This window comes from Urocitellus parryii, chromosome 12 (assembly GCF_045843805.1).
Source record: "Urocitellus parryii isolate mUroPar1 chromosome 12, mUroPar1.hap1, whole genome shotgun sequence".
Taxonomy (NCBI): domain Eukaryota; kingdom Metazoa; phylum Chordata; class Mammalia; order Rodentia; family Sciuridae; genus Urocitellus; species Urocitellus parryii.
The window spans coordinates 94,541,213-94,555,511 of record NC_135542.1 but is presented as its reverse complement, the minus strand read 5'-3'; the positions used below and the strand labels follow the sequence as shown (position 1 = coordinate 94,555,511).

The window sequence follows — 14,299 nt, the reverse complement described above, 5'->3', positions numbered from 1 at the left end:
TTTTTTTTATGGGCTTGAAGGCCTTTATATTGTAAAAAGGACTTTTTTTTTTTTTTTTTTTTTTTTTTTTGCCCTGTGTGGTAAATTAGTTTTTCTCATTTGTCACTTTTCTTTTGTATAATTGTTTTTTTTTGGTATGCTGCCGTTGCTTTTTTAGCAAGTTGCTGCTTTTTGGTCAGACCATTGCTGGAAAGCACTTAGCATTCCTTCACTATGACTATCTCCAGCAATAATTACTGTTTTCATCTTAATTTTATCCTTTCAGACATTTATCTCTATGAAAGTATGTGGTCAGGTCCAATGGCCGCACGCCTGTAATCCCAGTAGCTCCGGGGGCTGAGGCAGGAGATCATGAATTCAAAGCCAGCCTCAGCAACAGTGAGGCTGGCTTTGAACTCATGATCCTCTAAGAAACTCAGTGAGACCTTTTATTTCTCAGTGAGAAATAAAATATAAAATAGGGCTCAGGATGTGGCTTAGTGGTTGAGTGCCCCTGAATTCAATCCCAGGTACCCCTCTCTAAAAAAAAAAAAAAAACTTTTGTGTAATTTTTTGTTTTTGCATAAATGGCAGATTTTATTGCATGTGAAATGTGTAAATTTTTTATTATTAAAGTGTACGTTTGTAAATTAGCCTCTGACTTTTGTATTTTTAACTAGAAATTTGTCAAATGTGTTCCCTTAAGATTTTTAAACAGAAATGCTTCTCTTGCGTTTCGTATAATGAAAAATATTAGAACATTCAACTATTCTGATAGTCTTTAATTTCATTATACCTAAAGTTTGAAAAACTTCAAAGTTTTGTTATATAATTCATAAATTTTTGTGAAATTTTACCTAATCATTAATGCAAAATTCTTTTTTTTCTATTCCTATGAAATGGATGGAATGGAGAGGATACAACTGGCAAGAACAAAACATGGATTTGAGCACTCATCTCATATCTTAATTCTTTTCCTGGATTTTTACAGCTTTTTGTTCACTTAAGAATGTAAAGAGGGATATAACTCAATGGTAGAGCTCTTGCCTAGCATGTGTGAGACCCTGGGTTTAACACCCTAGCACTGCAAAAAAAAGAAAAGAATGTGAAATTTTTATAGATTAGACAGATGTTTATGTTTATCATGATGGAAAAACCACCTCAACACAATTGATTTTTGCATTTCTTAAGCCCCTGACAAAATGATACTTACATATGTAGATGACTCCTAAGAAATATCATGTGACACAGAACTTAAACATATCAGCCCAATATCCATCATGAGTAAATAGAGTCCTTAAACATTTATAAAGGACTTTAATTATTTCTAAACATAAGTTTAATTTGCTAAGGACTTTTTTCTAACAGTATGTGTATAAAGTGATAATACACCATGACTAAAAGGATTTATTCTAGTAAGTCAAGTTTGGCTTAACATTGTGTTCCATGCATTGTGACCCCAGCTACTGGAGAGACTGAGGCCAGAGGATGCCAATTCAAGGCCAGCTTGAGCAATTTAGTGAGAACCTGTCTCAAATTTAAAAAAAAAAAAGGGGGGAGGGCTGGGTTTGTGGCTCAGTGGTAGAGTGCTCGCCTAGCGCTTGAGAGGCCCTGGGTTTGATTCTCAGCACCACATAAAAACAAATAAAGGTATTGACAATTACAACTAAAAAATAAGTATTAAAAAAAAATTTAAAAGAAAAGAAAGGCTGAGGATGTAGTTCAGCAGTAGAGCACCCCTAGGTTCCATCCCCTGTACCAAACAATAAAAAATTTAGAGACAATCTGTGTAAGTCACCCATAAGCAGAGTAAAGGAGAAAAACCATATTTAGATGATAACAGAACCAATCATCTCAATGATTACAAAGCATCTGACAAATTCAGCACCCAATTAAAATACAAAAACCTCTCAGAAAACTAAGAGTATAAATTCCCTGGTCTTGTAAAGGCTATCCGTGAAAAACACCTAATGGTGAGTCATTAAACAGTAAGATATCTGCTTTCGGCATTTCTGTCCAGCGTCATTCTGGAGTTTCTAGCCAGTTAAGACAAAGCTAGGGTAGTTGTTCATAAATAATAGATCATTTACATAGAAAATCTCATATAGGAAGAAGAGAAAAAAGGAGTAAAAGACAAAAAAAAATTTAACAAGATCAACCAGAATTAAAAAGTGCATTTAGCAAGATCATTATAGGAATTAAAGCCAGGGCATGCTAGTGATCTGATAGAAACTTGTGATCTAATTTGAAACTTTAATATGTGTGTGTGTGTGTTTGTATAATATTGGGGATTGAACCCAGGAGTGTAGTGCCTCTGAGCTATATTCCCACCCTTTTTAAAACTTCATTTTGCAAAAAGCCTAACTAGAGGGAGCAAGCGTATTCATGAATTAGAAATTTTAATTTGTATATTTAATGCATTAATTACCAAAATTTCACTGTTTTTTTTAAGAAAAGGGGGAAAAAATAGATGACTAGCTGATTTTAAATTTTCAAAGTGCAAAGACCTTAAAGTACCCAAAGCAATCTTGAACAGTTTGGAAGACTTGGAATATCTAATTTTCAAGACTATAAAACCACAGTAATCAAGACACTGTGGTATTATAATAAGAATAGATGAATATGTCAATGGATTAGAATAAAGAGTCTAGGAAAGAGACCTACATTTATAGTTTTTCAGTAAGGGGCCAAGTTAATTCAATGGGGAAAGCATACCCATATTGGTTGAACAACTAGATATCTAAAAAAGCCTTGACCCCATCTCATCTACACACACACACACACACATACACCGAGAGAGAGACATATGCACACCATAAAAATGGAGAAGGACCATAGATCTAAATGTAAAACTCAGAAACAGACTACTAGAAAAAATCATAGGAGAGTATTTTGGATTTGGAGGCAAGTAAAAATGACTTGTTAGGTCACAGAAAGAATTTACCATGAAAGGAAATTAAAAAAAGAATTACACCTCATCAAAATTAGAAATTTATACAAGACTCTAGCATCTTAGGTTCTCTGGGGGGAAAAAAAACAAATCAACACCATATCAATATAACATTTCATATCTACTATAATGTTGGGAAAGTCATGTGAAGCCATTAGATCACTCATATACAAGTGAAAGAAAAATGGAGTAACTACTTTGGAAGACAGTTGATCAGTTTCTTATTGAGGTTAAACCTTGACTTGCCATACAAAGAGGCATGGAAAAAAACAGGAAAATATGACCCAAATGCCAATAGAAAAGTGGCACCCTAAAGGCCTGTCCCAGCAACTAGACATCAGATGTATCAGAAAGACTGACCATTATAAACATTCACAGAACTAAGTGAAAGTCAGATTAACAACTGGAAGGAAGATACAACATTTTATCAAATAGAGAACAAAGATAAACACGCATCTCTTTGTATTAACAATGAGAAATTGTTTTTTAAAAAGAACAAATCAGAAGTTAGTTAAAAAGTACAATAGCTGAGATGAAAAAACTAGAGGAGCTCAGTAGATTTGAACTGCAAGACAAAAAATAAGCAAACTTGAAAACAGGTCAGTAAATACACGGTGAGCCACTTCTCTGTTACTCTTTGATTTTTAGAAATACATTTAGGATGTTTAAAGAATAAAATGTTTTTACAGATACATTCCATACATAACTGCTTTGTAGGCTCACCATCCATCCAGGAAAATATGACTGAGGGGTTTCCCCAAGACATAGGACCTCCAGTGCTAAACTGGAAAGGTCCTGGGTAAACCAGGGTAAGCTGGTCACCGCTGCTTTAGTCAATACATTCCCTGGCCATTTTAGCCAATTAGTTAAACTGGAGCAAAATGAGCAGCCTTGGATTTAAATTCCATTCTATTATTTGTATAGCAGGCAGGATGTTAAGTGCAGTGGTTCTTAAACCTAGCAGGACATTCAAATCACATGAAGAGCTTTCAAAAATGCCAATACCCATCTTCATCTTCCCACAGATTCTGATGTAATCAGTACGGACACTTCTTTAAAAAATAGTTTTTAAAAAGTTCTAAGATACTTCTGAGTTTTATTTTGGATGAGCTCTCTAAAGCTAACATTGAAAATAAACTCACCTATCTCACAAGGTTGCAGTGTCCAGCATACAGATGCCTTTCTTAGTGGGCTTAAAAGAGCCTATTCCTAAAAAACTAAAATTTAGATATGCTCAGCTCTCCATATCCACAGGTTCTACTACTCATGGCTTCAATCAATCATAGATCAAAAATATTTCTTTAAAAAATTCATTTGCAGGAGGCTAAGACAGGTAAATCACAAATTCAATGCCAGCCTCAGCAACTTAGGAAGACCTTGTTTCAAAGTAAAATTAAATATAAATAAATAAATAAACAAACAGAGTTAGGGATAGGCCAGAGCAATTGGGCAAAAGAAAAAAATTAACAGGATACCAATAGGAAAAGAATTCAAACTATCCCTTTTTGCCAACGACATGATTCTATATTTAGAAGACCCAAAAAATCCACCAGAAAACTTCTAAAATTCATAAATGAATTCAGCAAAATAGCAGGATAAATTAACACCCATAAATCATGTTCCTATACATCAATGATGACTCAACCAAAAAAGAAATTGGGGAAGCTATCCTGTTCACAATAGCCTTGAAAAAAAAATAATAAAATATTTGGGACTCATCTAACAAAAGAGGTGAAAGACCTTTACAATGAAAACTAAAAACTACAGAATCATTAAAGAAAGAAACTGAAGAGGAACTTAGAAGATGGAAAGATTTCCCTTTAAAAAAAAAAAAAAAAAAAAAGAACCGGGGATTGAACTCAGGGCCACTTGACCACTGAGCCATATCGCCAGCCCTATTTTTGTATTTTATTTAGAGACAAGGTCTCACTGAATTGCTCAGTGCAACTTAGAAAGCCCCTGTCTCAAAAATGCACAAAGTCCCTGAGTTTAATACTCGGTGTTACAATAAATAAATAAATACTAAAAATTCTATCAAGTATCAATAAAATATAGACATGCAAGGTCTCAAAATTTTATCACCACAGATACTTTCTTTAAAACCTACCAAAGAATGTGCTCCACCAAAATGAGTTAGTAGACAAAAACAGCTCAACACACCAAAGGCCCAATAGAGCTAGGCACTAGAGAGCAGGTCTGAGCATGATTCAACTGACAGGTGCAGGACTGCATTCAAGACCTGGGTTAAAACTGTGCTCAATCATATACAGGCTAGTCTTCACCATATATAATACCCATGGTAAAGTTTTCCAACCCATGTTCACTTCACATACAAGTAGATATTTTTATCACCCCACATAAGTATTGTTTTGACCTACTCCTAAAAGCTGGAGTTTGATTCATCATAGCTCTGATAATCAGAAAATGCTATTTGCTCCTTCTGCCCATATTTCTGCGAGACATCAGTTGTCCAGTCGACCCTGAAACCCTGCCAGATGTCCTGAGGTAAGTCTTCTGGTTAGCAGAACTCAGTTATAACCTTAGCCATGAACTTCCTCAGAGTAGCTTTTGTAAACTCTCAGGGAAGCTGAAGCCATACTGACAGAAAGAATGTCATGTTCTTCTTGAAACCTTAATTATGTAATAATGGCAATACTATCTTTTATACTTGTTAATAGGTTTTTCAAAACTATTTTGTTTAGAAATATAAATGTAGGCAATAAACTCAAAGAAATATAAAGGAATAATTAACAAAGTCAGGATGGTGTGTGCACCTGAGTAAAGGAGGGACAACGTCAGACAGGTTTCTTAGATCTTAGTAAATGTCCTATGTCTTTACTTTCATAGGCGTCACTCAATGTTTATTTCTTAACAGTGAGTACATAATGTTCATTTTATTATTCTTTAAATCATACAATATCATATTAATGATTTGCTTCACAATTAAAAAAAAATCCCACCCACTCCCCTTGCCCTTCCATGCTCCATAAAGAGCATTCTGGTACTGCTCTGACTTCCACTGTAGCTTTGTTTCCAGTTAAGAAAGGAACATAGGGCCATTTGGCATATACATTTCTCCTCTTAGAGTACTAAACTGATGTGCAAGTTTTATTTTTAACATATTAAAAAATAAATGCTTAGTAACTCTCTCTCATAAATTAAATTAAATTGGATTTAAAATAAATCCTCTGGCAATCAATACATCTTTAGCAAGTAAACAAATGATTTCTCAGAATCAGGACGTTTTTGATGCTTCAATTTCTTCCCATATTGCAGCTTCAATTTTTGAAGTGTCATATTCCCTCATCATATCAAACTCAAGCCATGGTTGACTCCACTTCTGAGCTTCTTTCATCTGTTCTTCAGTTAAACAAAGATCAAATCTGATTCCTTTAATATTAAAATATGGACGTTCCCAGCGTTTGGACCAAGGCTTAGGCTTCATTTTTACTTTGACCTAAGCAAAATTTTAAAAGAAGAAGAATTAGGATGATACATAAATAAAAATTCTTGTAAAGTTTTCGTTAAGATGATTCTTTCTTATTTTATGTGTACTTTCAGTTCCAAATGTACAACACATACCATATTAACAGGAATTTCTTTGCTAGACTCTAGTGTTACTGGCTTCATATTCATATCAAAAGTGCTGTATTCAGGAAGGGCGTCTCGTAGGTAAAGCAAACTATCATCCAGCCGTTTCTCTAATTTGATCACTTGGATCTCATGGATTCGAGGATTATACAGTTCAAAGCAAATCTCGACACCTAAAAAGAAAACATTTTCAGAATCTAAATCAGAATTCCTGCAAATGCTGCACACTGCAGTAAAAGCTATTTCATAAGGAACCAACACAAGGTTTTGCATGTACAAAATATGACATAAATTTGTAATTTTTAAGATGAAGGAGTATTGAGGCACATGCCTATAATCCTGCCGCAGTCTGGCTGGGCACAAAATCACGAGCCACCCAAGCAGGAACAAACTTCATTATTTGAAAATGCAGCCAATGCCCCCATGGACCCACTCAGCGCAGCGTTTGTTCTCCCTGCACACCAGAGAAAATTCCTCACCCAAAATTCCCTCCTACTGTACTTCCCCAACCAATGGAAACTCTCCAGGAGTCCCTAGCAGGCCAAGGTGAACAGCAGGAGTCCAATATCCATATGAATGCAAATCTTAACATAATCATATCATCTCAATGGCTAGCTGGCGTCACCTTTCAACCAAAAATGCCATGCATCATATTACTTGGCTGTGGCTCTTAGCATAATCCCAGTGACACAGGAGGCTGGGGCAAGAGGATCACAAATTCAAGGCCACCCTCAGCAACTTAGGGAGGCCCTAAATAATTTAGTGAGACCCTGTCTCAAAAAGTGCTGGGATTGTGACTCAGTGGCAGAGTGCCTGCTTAGCATGTGTGAGGCACTGGGTTCTATTCTTAGCACCACATATAAATAAATAAAATAAAGGCCTGTTGACAATTAAAAAAATAAAATTAAATATTAAAAAGCAGGCTAGGTATGTATGTGGCTTGGTGGTTAAGTGCCTGCCCCTGGGTTCAATTCCTAATACCAAAAAAAAAAAAAAAAAAGAAGAGTACTGAAAAAAAATAGAAATAAGTTAAAATCCATTTAAATAAAAAGTAAGGTAGAAAGAACAAAGAAAAAGTAAGAAAACCTGAATGAGAATAATAAAGTCTAAAGAAAAATATATTCTATAAATGTTGTCACATATCTGTTCAATTCTTACAACATGCATTAATTTACAGAATGTCTTCAGTAAATGCAATCTGTCATATTTTTGTTCATTTCCAATTACCTGATTAAAAATTAATCATCAATATTAAGAGTAATAAGATTAATGATAGTAAAGAGTAAATGTTATTTTAAGTTTGGTTTAATTGAAACCTCTTTTAAGGATGGGCCTTTTTATAAAAAAAATCAAAAAATTTACACATTTTACTGATGGCACTGCAATTGTTCTACATTTTACTATATTATGTAGAAAATACAAGATACTTTGTAAAACCAAAAACAAGTACTGAATCCAAAAAAAGGTAAGCTATGTTTATACAAATAGCCTACATTTTTAACACATTGGTCCTCCACATGAAGCAAGCTAGGAACAGCTTTGAGTATGTCAAGGTACCACAGTAATAATTTAATTAGGCCACCTGTATTAACAAACGCTGATATTTTATGAAACAATCCCAAGAGAAATATAATCCTATTATATACAATCAACATTAGTATCAGGATTCAATCCAATATTTACCATACACCATTTCTGTTCCAGTCAGTATCTAGAAACTATGCCTATAGCTAATCAAAACAGGTAAAATCCTTCTTCACTCATGAAGTTTACATGCTAGTGAATGATGAACAATAAAGAAACAAGCCAACAAGGTAATTTCATATAGTGAAGACAAGATAGGGTGATGACACTAGAAGGGACAACAATCAAGGAACAACAATCAGGGAAAGCCTATCTGAGAAGATGACATGTAAACTGATGCTATATAGGTCTAAAAATGCTCCAGGAAAAAAGAACAAAATACAAAAAATCCCTGGGGTTTTAAAAATGTGTCATGTTGGAAAAAAACAGGGAAGGGCCCATTTGGCTGGAGCAAATAACTTGGTATGCAAAGTTTTGTGGTTTGAATGTCCCCTCCAAAATTGTTGTTGAAAATCTTTATTAGAATGGTATTAAGAAGTGGTACTTTTGTAATAGTACCTTATAAAAAGGCTGGAGGGAACTAGCTTAGGCCCTTTTTACTCCTTCACCACCAAGTGAAGACACAACATTTGTCCAGTCCACATGAAAATCAACAAGGTACCATCTTGGAAGCCAGGGATTGGGGCCCTGCCTCACAGAACCTGCCAGTGCTCTAATCTTGGATTTCTCAGCCTCCACATCTGTGAGAAATAAATTTCTGTTCTTTGTAAATTACACAGTCTGGGCATTTTGTTATAGCAGCACAAACAAGTTAAGATAACCAGGAGTATAAACTACAGACTGCACAACTGCAGGCAGGAAATGATGGTGACATGAATAATTGTGTTTGCAATGAAGAGGAAGAAAGAGACAAAATTAGGATGTATATTTTGGAGAGTGAACCAAGAAAACTTACTGACTGCATATGTAAAAGAAAGTAAATTATTTGAGTAAACAGGGGGCAGTAGTAGCATTTATAGAAATAGAAAAGACTGCAAGAAGAACACTCTAAGAAACAAAAAGCTGTATTCAAATTGATTTATGCACATAAGACATTCAGATGGAGACACTACAGAGGCACTTGCATGTGCACATCTAGAACTAAAAAGTAAAAAGGATCAATCATGGGGATAACCACTGTGGGAATTATGGGGATGGTATATAAAGATACTAGGCTAGAAGGAACCACTTTAGCAGGGAGCACTGATGGGGAAGGTCAAGGCGGGTTACAATAGTCAAACATACTATAGAGAATGGCAAGAAGGAGCTAATGTTTTTTGAGTGTTCTATGTCCAGTATTTCATGTACAATATCTCAATAGCTGATTGACTAGAACACTGTGAGGAAGAAACCATTAACATTTTAGTCTTCAAGAGGAAAAATAAAACACATCTTTTGACTCACAGTTATATTCATTTCTATTTCAAGACTTCAAACTAGGCATGATAGGTGAACACCAGGAGGCTGAGATAGAAGAATCAATTGCAAGTTTGAGGATAGCCTCAGCACCTTAGCAAGGCCCTAAGCAACTTAGTGAGACTATCTCAAAATACAAACTCAAAACAGCTGGTGATGTAGCTCAGTGGTACAATCCCCAGTACCTGGATTCAATCCCCAGTACCAAAAAACAAAGACTTCAAGTACATGACTTGATGGGAGATACCAGAATCTGTAATCGATCAAGTCCTACTGAATTCCTATGTATCAACCCCACCTGTCATTACAGAATAAACAAGACAGCAACTACTCTCATATTATCAGCTTCTCTGAAAATAAAACTTCACCACTGGAAACCATGAGGCATACAACTTTTAACTACAAAAACTTTACATGTCCTGCCATTTAAATTCATAATCTTCCTAGAATTCTACATATTCATCTACCTTATTAGACATAGCATACAAACACAATTTTGCCTGCTTTAAATGCCTCCAAGGTTTATAAAACAGTATAATTGTGGTGACTGTTTTCTGTCATAATATAAAGCAAAATGGGAAGATTCATTTTAGGAGCAAGTAATTCATAGAACATTGTTATGTCTGTCTTAATGTTCTCATAGGTTATTTACTCCTAAAAGGAATATCACCAATGCTTTATAGTCACTTGTTTCCTCTCCTGTTGCTATAGTGAGTACACTTCTAATGGCTGTTGTCCCTATAATAAAGGAAGCATCAAGAATAAGCAGACCACCAAATGTATGTAAGCTGTAACCACAACTCACAATTCTGGATCCATTCTAAGGCCAGAAGGTCCTTACCTTTCCTCAGAGGTGTCCCTCGTCCCCCCACCAATTCACTTTTAAGTTTCAGATGTCTTGTTCCAGGAAGCAAAAAACAAAAAGGAATCCTTAGATAACATTTTCTAGACAATTAAAATAATAAAATTAAGCTTACCTTGTCCTTCAATAGTATTCCTAAGAATAAAGGTAGCTCCAAGTCCTTTTCCTGATCTATGGATGCAAATACCCAGAAACTGGCTGATTTTTCCACTGGCATATGGGTCAGCTGTAGTAACACGAAGTATGCTTCCTACCAATTCAAAAGAGAAGTGAACTTGTATATGAGATGCAGAAACAAATAACATTTCTAGGTAATTGACCTTCCTAAACTTTTTAATAAAATATTAGGAATAAGTGCCTCCTCGGGGCAAAACCCTGATATGTAAGAATAGTGTTCTTTGCAATAGGGAAAACTAACCTTCCAACTACTAAGAATAAAGGCATCCAGCTCTTACTGACCAACATAGAACTCTGGAATGTGGAGTACTTTTCTCCTTTCTAACATATCTTTTCTTTCTACTTGAAATTTCAGAGGATTTGTTCTTCCCCTTGGAGGAATGAATTCAGGACTCAAGAACCTGTTAAAAAATACAAAGAACAAAATGAATTAAAAACAAACTTAGGCCACTAAAAGAAAAACCTGTTGCTTTAAAAAGAAATGAAAGAATATGGTATTGACATGTTATTTTTCACTTCCTAAATTAGGAAGGCAATTTTATTTCTAAAACTGTGGTATCTAAAATTATTGTTAATGCTCCTGAAAACAGCTAACAATTCCTGAGTACTCACCCAGAATTTTGTTTAAAGGCTTTATGAAACATCTAAGTAGCTGATATAGTTTGGATCTTAAATGTAACCCCAAAGGCTTATATGCTAAAGGTTTGGTTGGCACCATCAGGAGATAGTGGAGCCATCAGGAGTTGGGGCCCAGAAGAAGGAAGTTAGGACAGTTGGGACAAGTCTCTAAGGATTGTTTTGGACCCTCGCCCTGAACTCTCTCTCTTTGTGCTTTCCAACCACCATGAAATGAGCAGTTTCTTTTGCCACACACTCATTCCATGATGTACTATGCTACAGGTAAAAGCAACAAGGACTCATCCAAGCAACAATGGACTGAAACTTCTGAAACCATGAGCTTAAATAAAATATTTCCTCCTTTAAATTGATTACCTCGGGTACTCTGTCACAGCAACAGAAAGCTGACTGACACAGTAGAGACTAGATAGGTTTAGTATTATCAATTCTTTTTTAAAGGTGAAGAAACTGAAGCTTGAATAAGTAACTGATCCATTATTATATTAATTATAAATTTATCAAGTCAAGATTTAAATGTAAATATGTCTAAGTCTCCAAAACCTATGATAATAACCACAGGCCTCCTTCACATTGAGTTGTAACAATAAATTATGTTGAAAAGGTATAAACATATAGAACACCAATTACAAACTGACTTTAAAAATAATCTTCCTATTTTCTTAACTGATTTCAAACTTGTTATGAAATATTTCACATATAGAAACAGCATAAATGACATTAAAATTAATATTCACCCATCTTAATAAATAAATTAGCAATGTAGTTGAAGCTCCTGTGCATCCTTCCTACTCTACTATTGTAAATTTGGTTATTAGTCCCATAAATTTTTCTTCAATTTTCAACTGAAAATTCTCAAACCAACCAGAGTTGGCATGATACAACCATAACCATGCACCTTTACCAACTGCTTAAATTGCTATATTTGCTTTATATGTGCATATTTTTCCTAAACATTTGAAAATATCTAAGAGCAAGGCATATTATTCTCAATAATTAAGGTCAAGGACTTATTCCACATTATCACAATACCTTTATGACACCTAAGAAAATTAGCATTAATTCAATAATGTATTCTAATATATAGTTCATATTCAAATTGTATTTAATTATCATGGAAAGATCTTTTATATCTGTTTGTTGCCTACTTCAAAATATAATCAAGCTTTACACATTTTATCTGGCTGTTAGTCTCAACCTGGTACTATTACCCAGCTTTGTATTTCTATTAACATTGACTCTTTTGAAAAGCCAAGGCCAGGGTGAAGATGCAGCTCCATTAGTACAGTCCTTGCCTAGCATTTGCAAGGACCTAGGTTAGACCCCCAGTACTGGGAGGAGAGAGGGGTGAAATTTGTTTTAAAAAGAAAGTGAAAAAAGTCAAGGCCAGTATATTAGAGACCATCACTGGACCCTGGATTTATTTTTTCCACAAGCCTAGACTAAGGTTAAGCATTTTGGGTAAGAATATTACAGGAGATGATGGCAGTGTCTTACTCTGTCATATTAGGAGGCCCATTATAATAATATGAAATCTTGCCACAATTGCATTAGGTTTGATAGCCTGGTGAAGGTGGAGCATGTCCCCTTCACATATGCATGTATGTCTGGGCAATGTATAATAATGTTTAGCATGGTTTTAAACTCATATAAAAATGGTATTATACTATATCAATTATTCTAAAGGTTGTTTTTTACATAAATCATGTTTGTGAAATTAATCTATATCTTGTTTGCTCTCATTCATTTGTTTTTTCACTATTATGCAATATTTCAATGTATGATTATATTTGCCTATTCACCTCTGATGGATATCTTAGCCACCTCTCATTTTTAGTTTGTTACAATAATGTCATGTTCATTCTTGTACATATGTGTTAGAGTACCTTTAAGTTGAATGCCTTCTAGGTGGAAAGTTATACATAACCTCAAATTTACTACATTTTACCAAATTGTTTCCAGAGTATACAGTTTACATTCCTTAAATGAATTTTATTAAGAGCTAGCCACTAAGAAATACCTTTTCCACCTTCAAAAGAAAAACAAAAGTTAAAGAATATCTTTTTCTGAATTGCTCAGTTCCCTAAATCAAAGTTTATTTCAGTTTAGAACTACAGAATATTTTAAATGTTTTTTTTTTAAAGAAAATTGAAATCTAATCAATAACCTACAGCCCTTCCAGAAAGCCTCTAATCACACTGTTTTTCCTCCTAAAATTTGCTTTTCAAAAATTTCACATGGCTCTACAGAAACACTTCCTATAAATCTTACTTTTAAATTTGCACGTATTGCCTAGGTTACCAATATTCATTTAAGTGACCGAGAATTTTACTTAAGACTGTTTGAAGAGCAAAGTTTTTGGCCAACAGATTTCTACGTATGGTGAAGGATTTGGGGGAGAAAAGACCAACTCCGATACAAACAGGTGTAAACAAGATGTGCCTCAGAGGAAAACTATGGTATAGTAAAAGAGCTTCAAGTCTGGGGAATTCCTACTTGAAGTTCTGACTTACTAAAACTGCAAAGAAGTTCGATGCTAGCTTGGAGACAAGCGGTGAGGACAGAACTGAGCTGAGACGGAGCCGGCGGCCTCCACACGCGCACGTGCAGAGGGGTGCCGGGCCGCGCCGGCCAGCCAGACCTCGGAGCCAGTCCGCCTCCCGCCCAGCACAGCCTCACCTCCTGTCCTGGTCCGGGGGTCGGCGCTTATCCACAATGACCGGTTTCGGTGGCGGCCGGAACTCGCCGGGCTTGGAAGGCCCAGTGCTCTGCTGCCGGCCGGGCCCCGCGCGGACCCCTGCAAAAGAAGTGAACAACAGAGATCAGGACTCTCCGCGCAGCCAGAGACAGGCAGAGCCCGGCAATCTTTAACAACCTGTAGACCAACAACCAAGTCGCTCCTGCACACCTCTCTCCAGCATGACCCTCGCGGGCCCCAGTACTAAAGCCCCGCTCCACTTACCGCAGGCCACAGAGGCAGGTGCAGGGAACAGCGCCCTGGCGGCTCGGAAGCTCTGGGCCAAGGCCATGGCAGCCCCACAACCACCTAAGGTGGAGGCGGCCAT

The 14,299-nt window shown here is 35.8% G+C and overlaps 1 protein-coding gene across 1 annotated transcript; it reads right to left on the bottom strand.

Annotated features, from left to right (window-relative positions):
• Nucleotides 1–4,759: 4,759 nt before the first annotated feature.
• Mrpl19 (mitochondrial ribosomal protein L19) lies at nucleotides 4,760–14,299 on the bottom strand. The gene is made up of 6 exons (XM_077791754.1): nucleotides 14,197–14,299; nucleotides 13,914–14,031; nucleotides 10,881–10,999; nucleotides 10,537–10,671; nucleotides 6,512–6,693; nucleotides 4,760–6,386 (listed from the first exon to the last, which is right to left on the bottom strand). The coding sequence occupies exons 1-6, from the start codon at nucleotides 14,297–14,299 to the stop codon at nucleotides 6,165–6,167; spliced, it is 879 nt and encodes a 292-aa protein (XP_077647880.1). The 3' UTR covers nucleotides 4,760–6,164.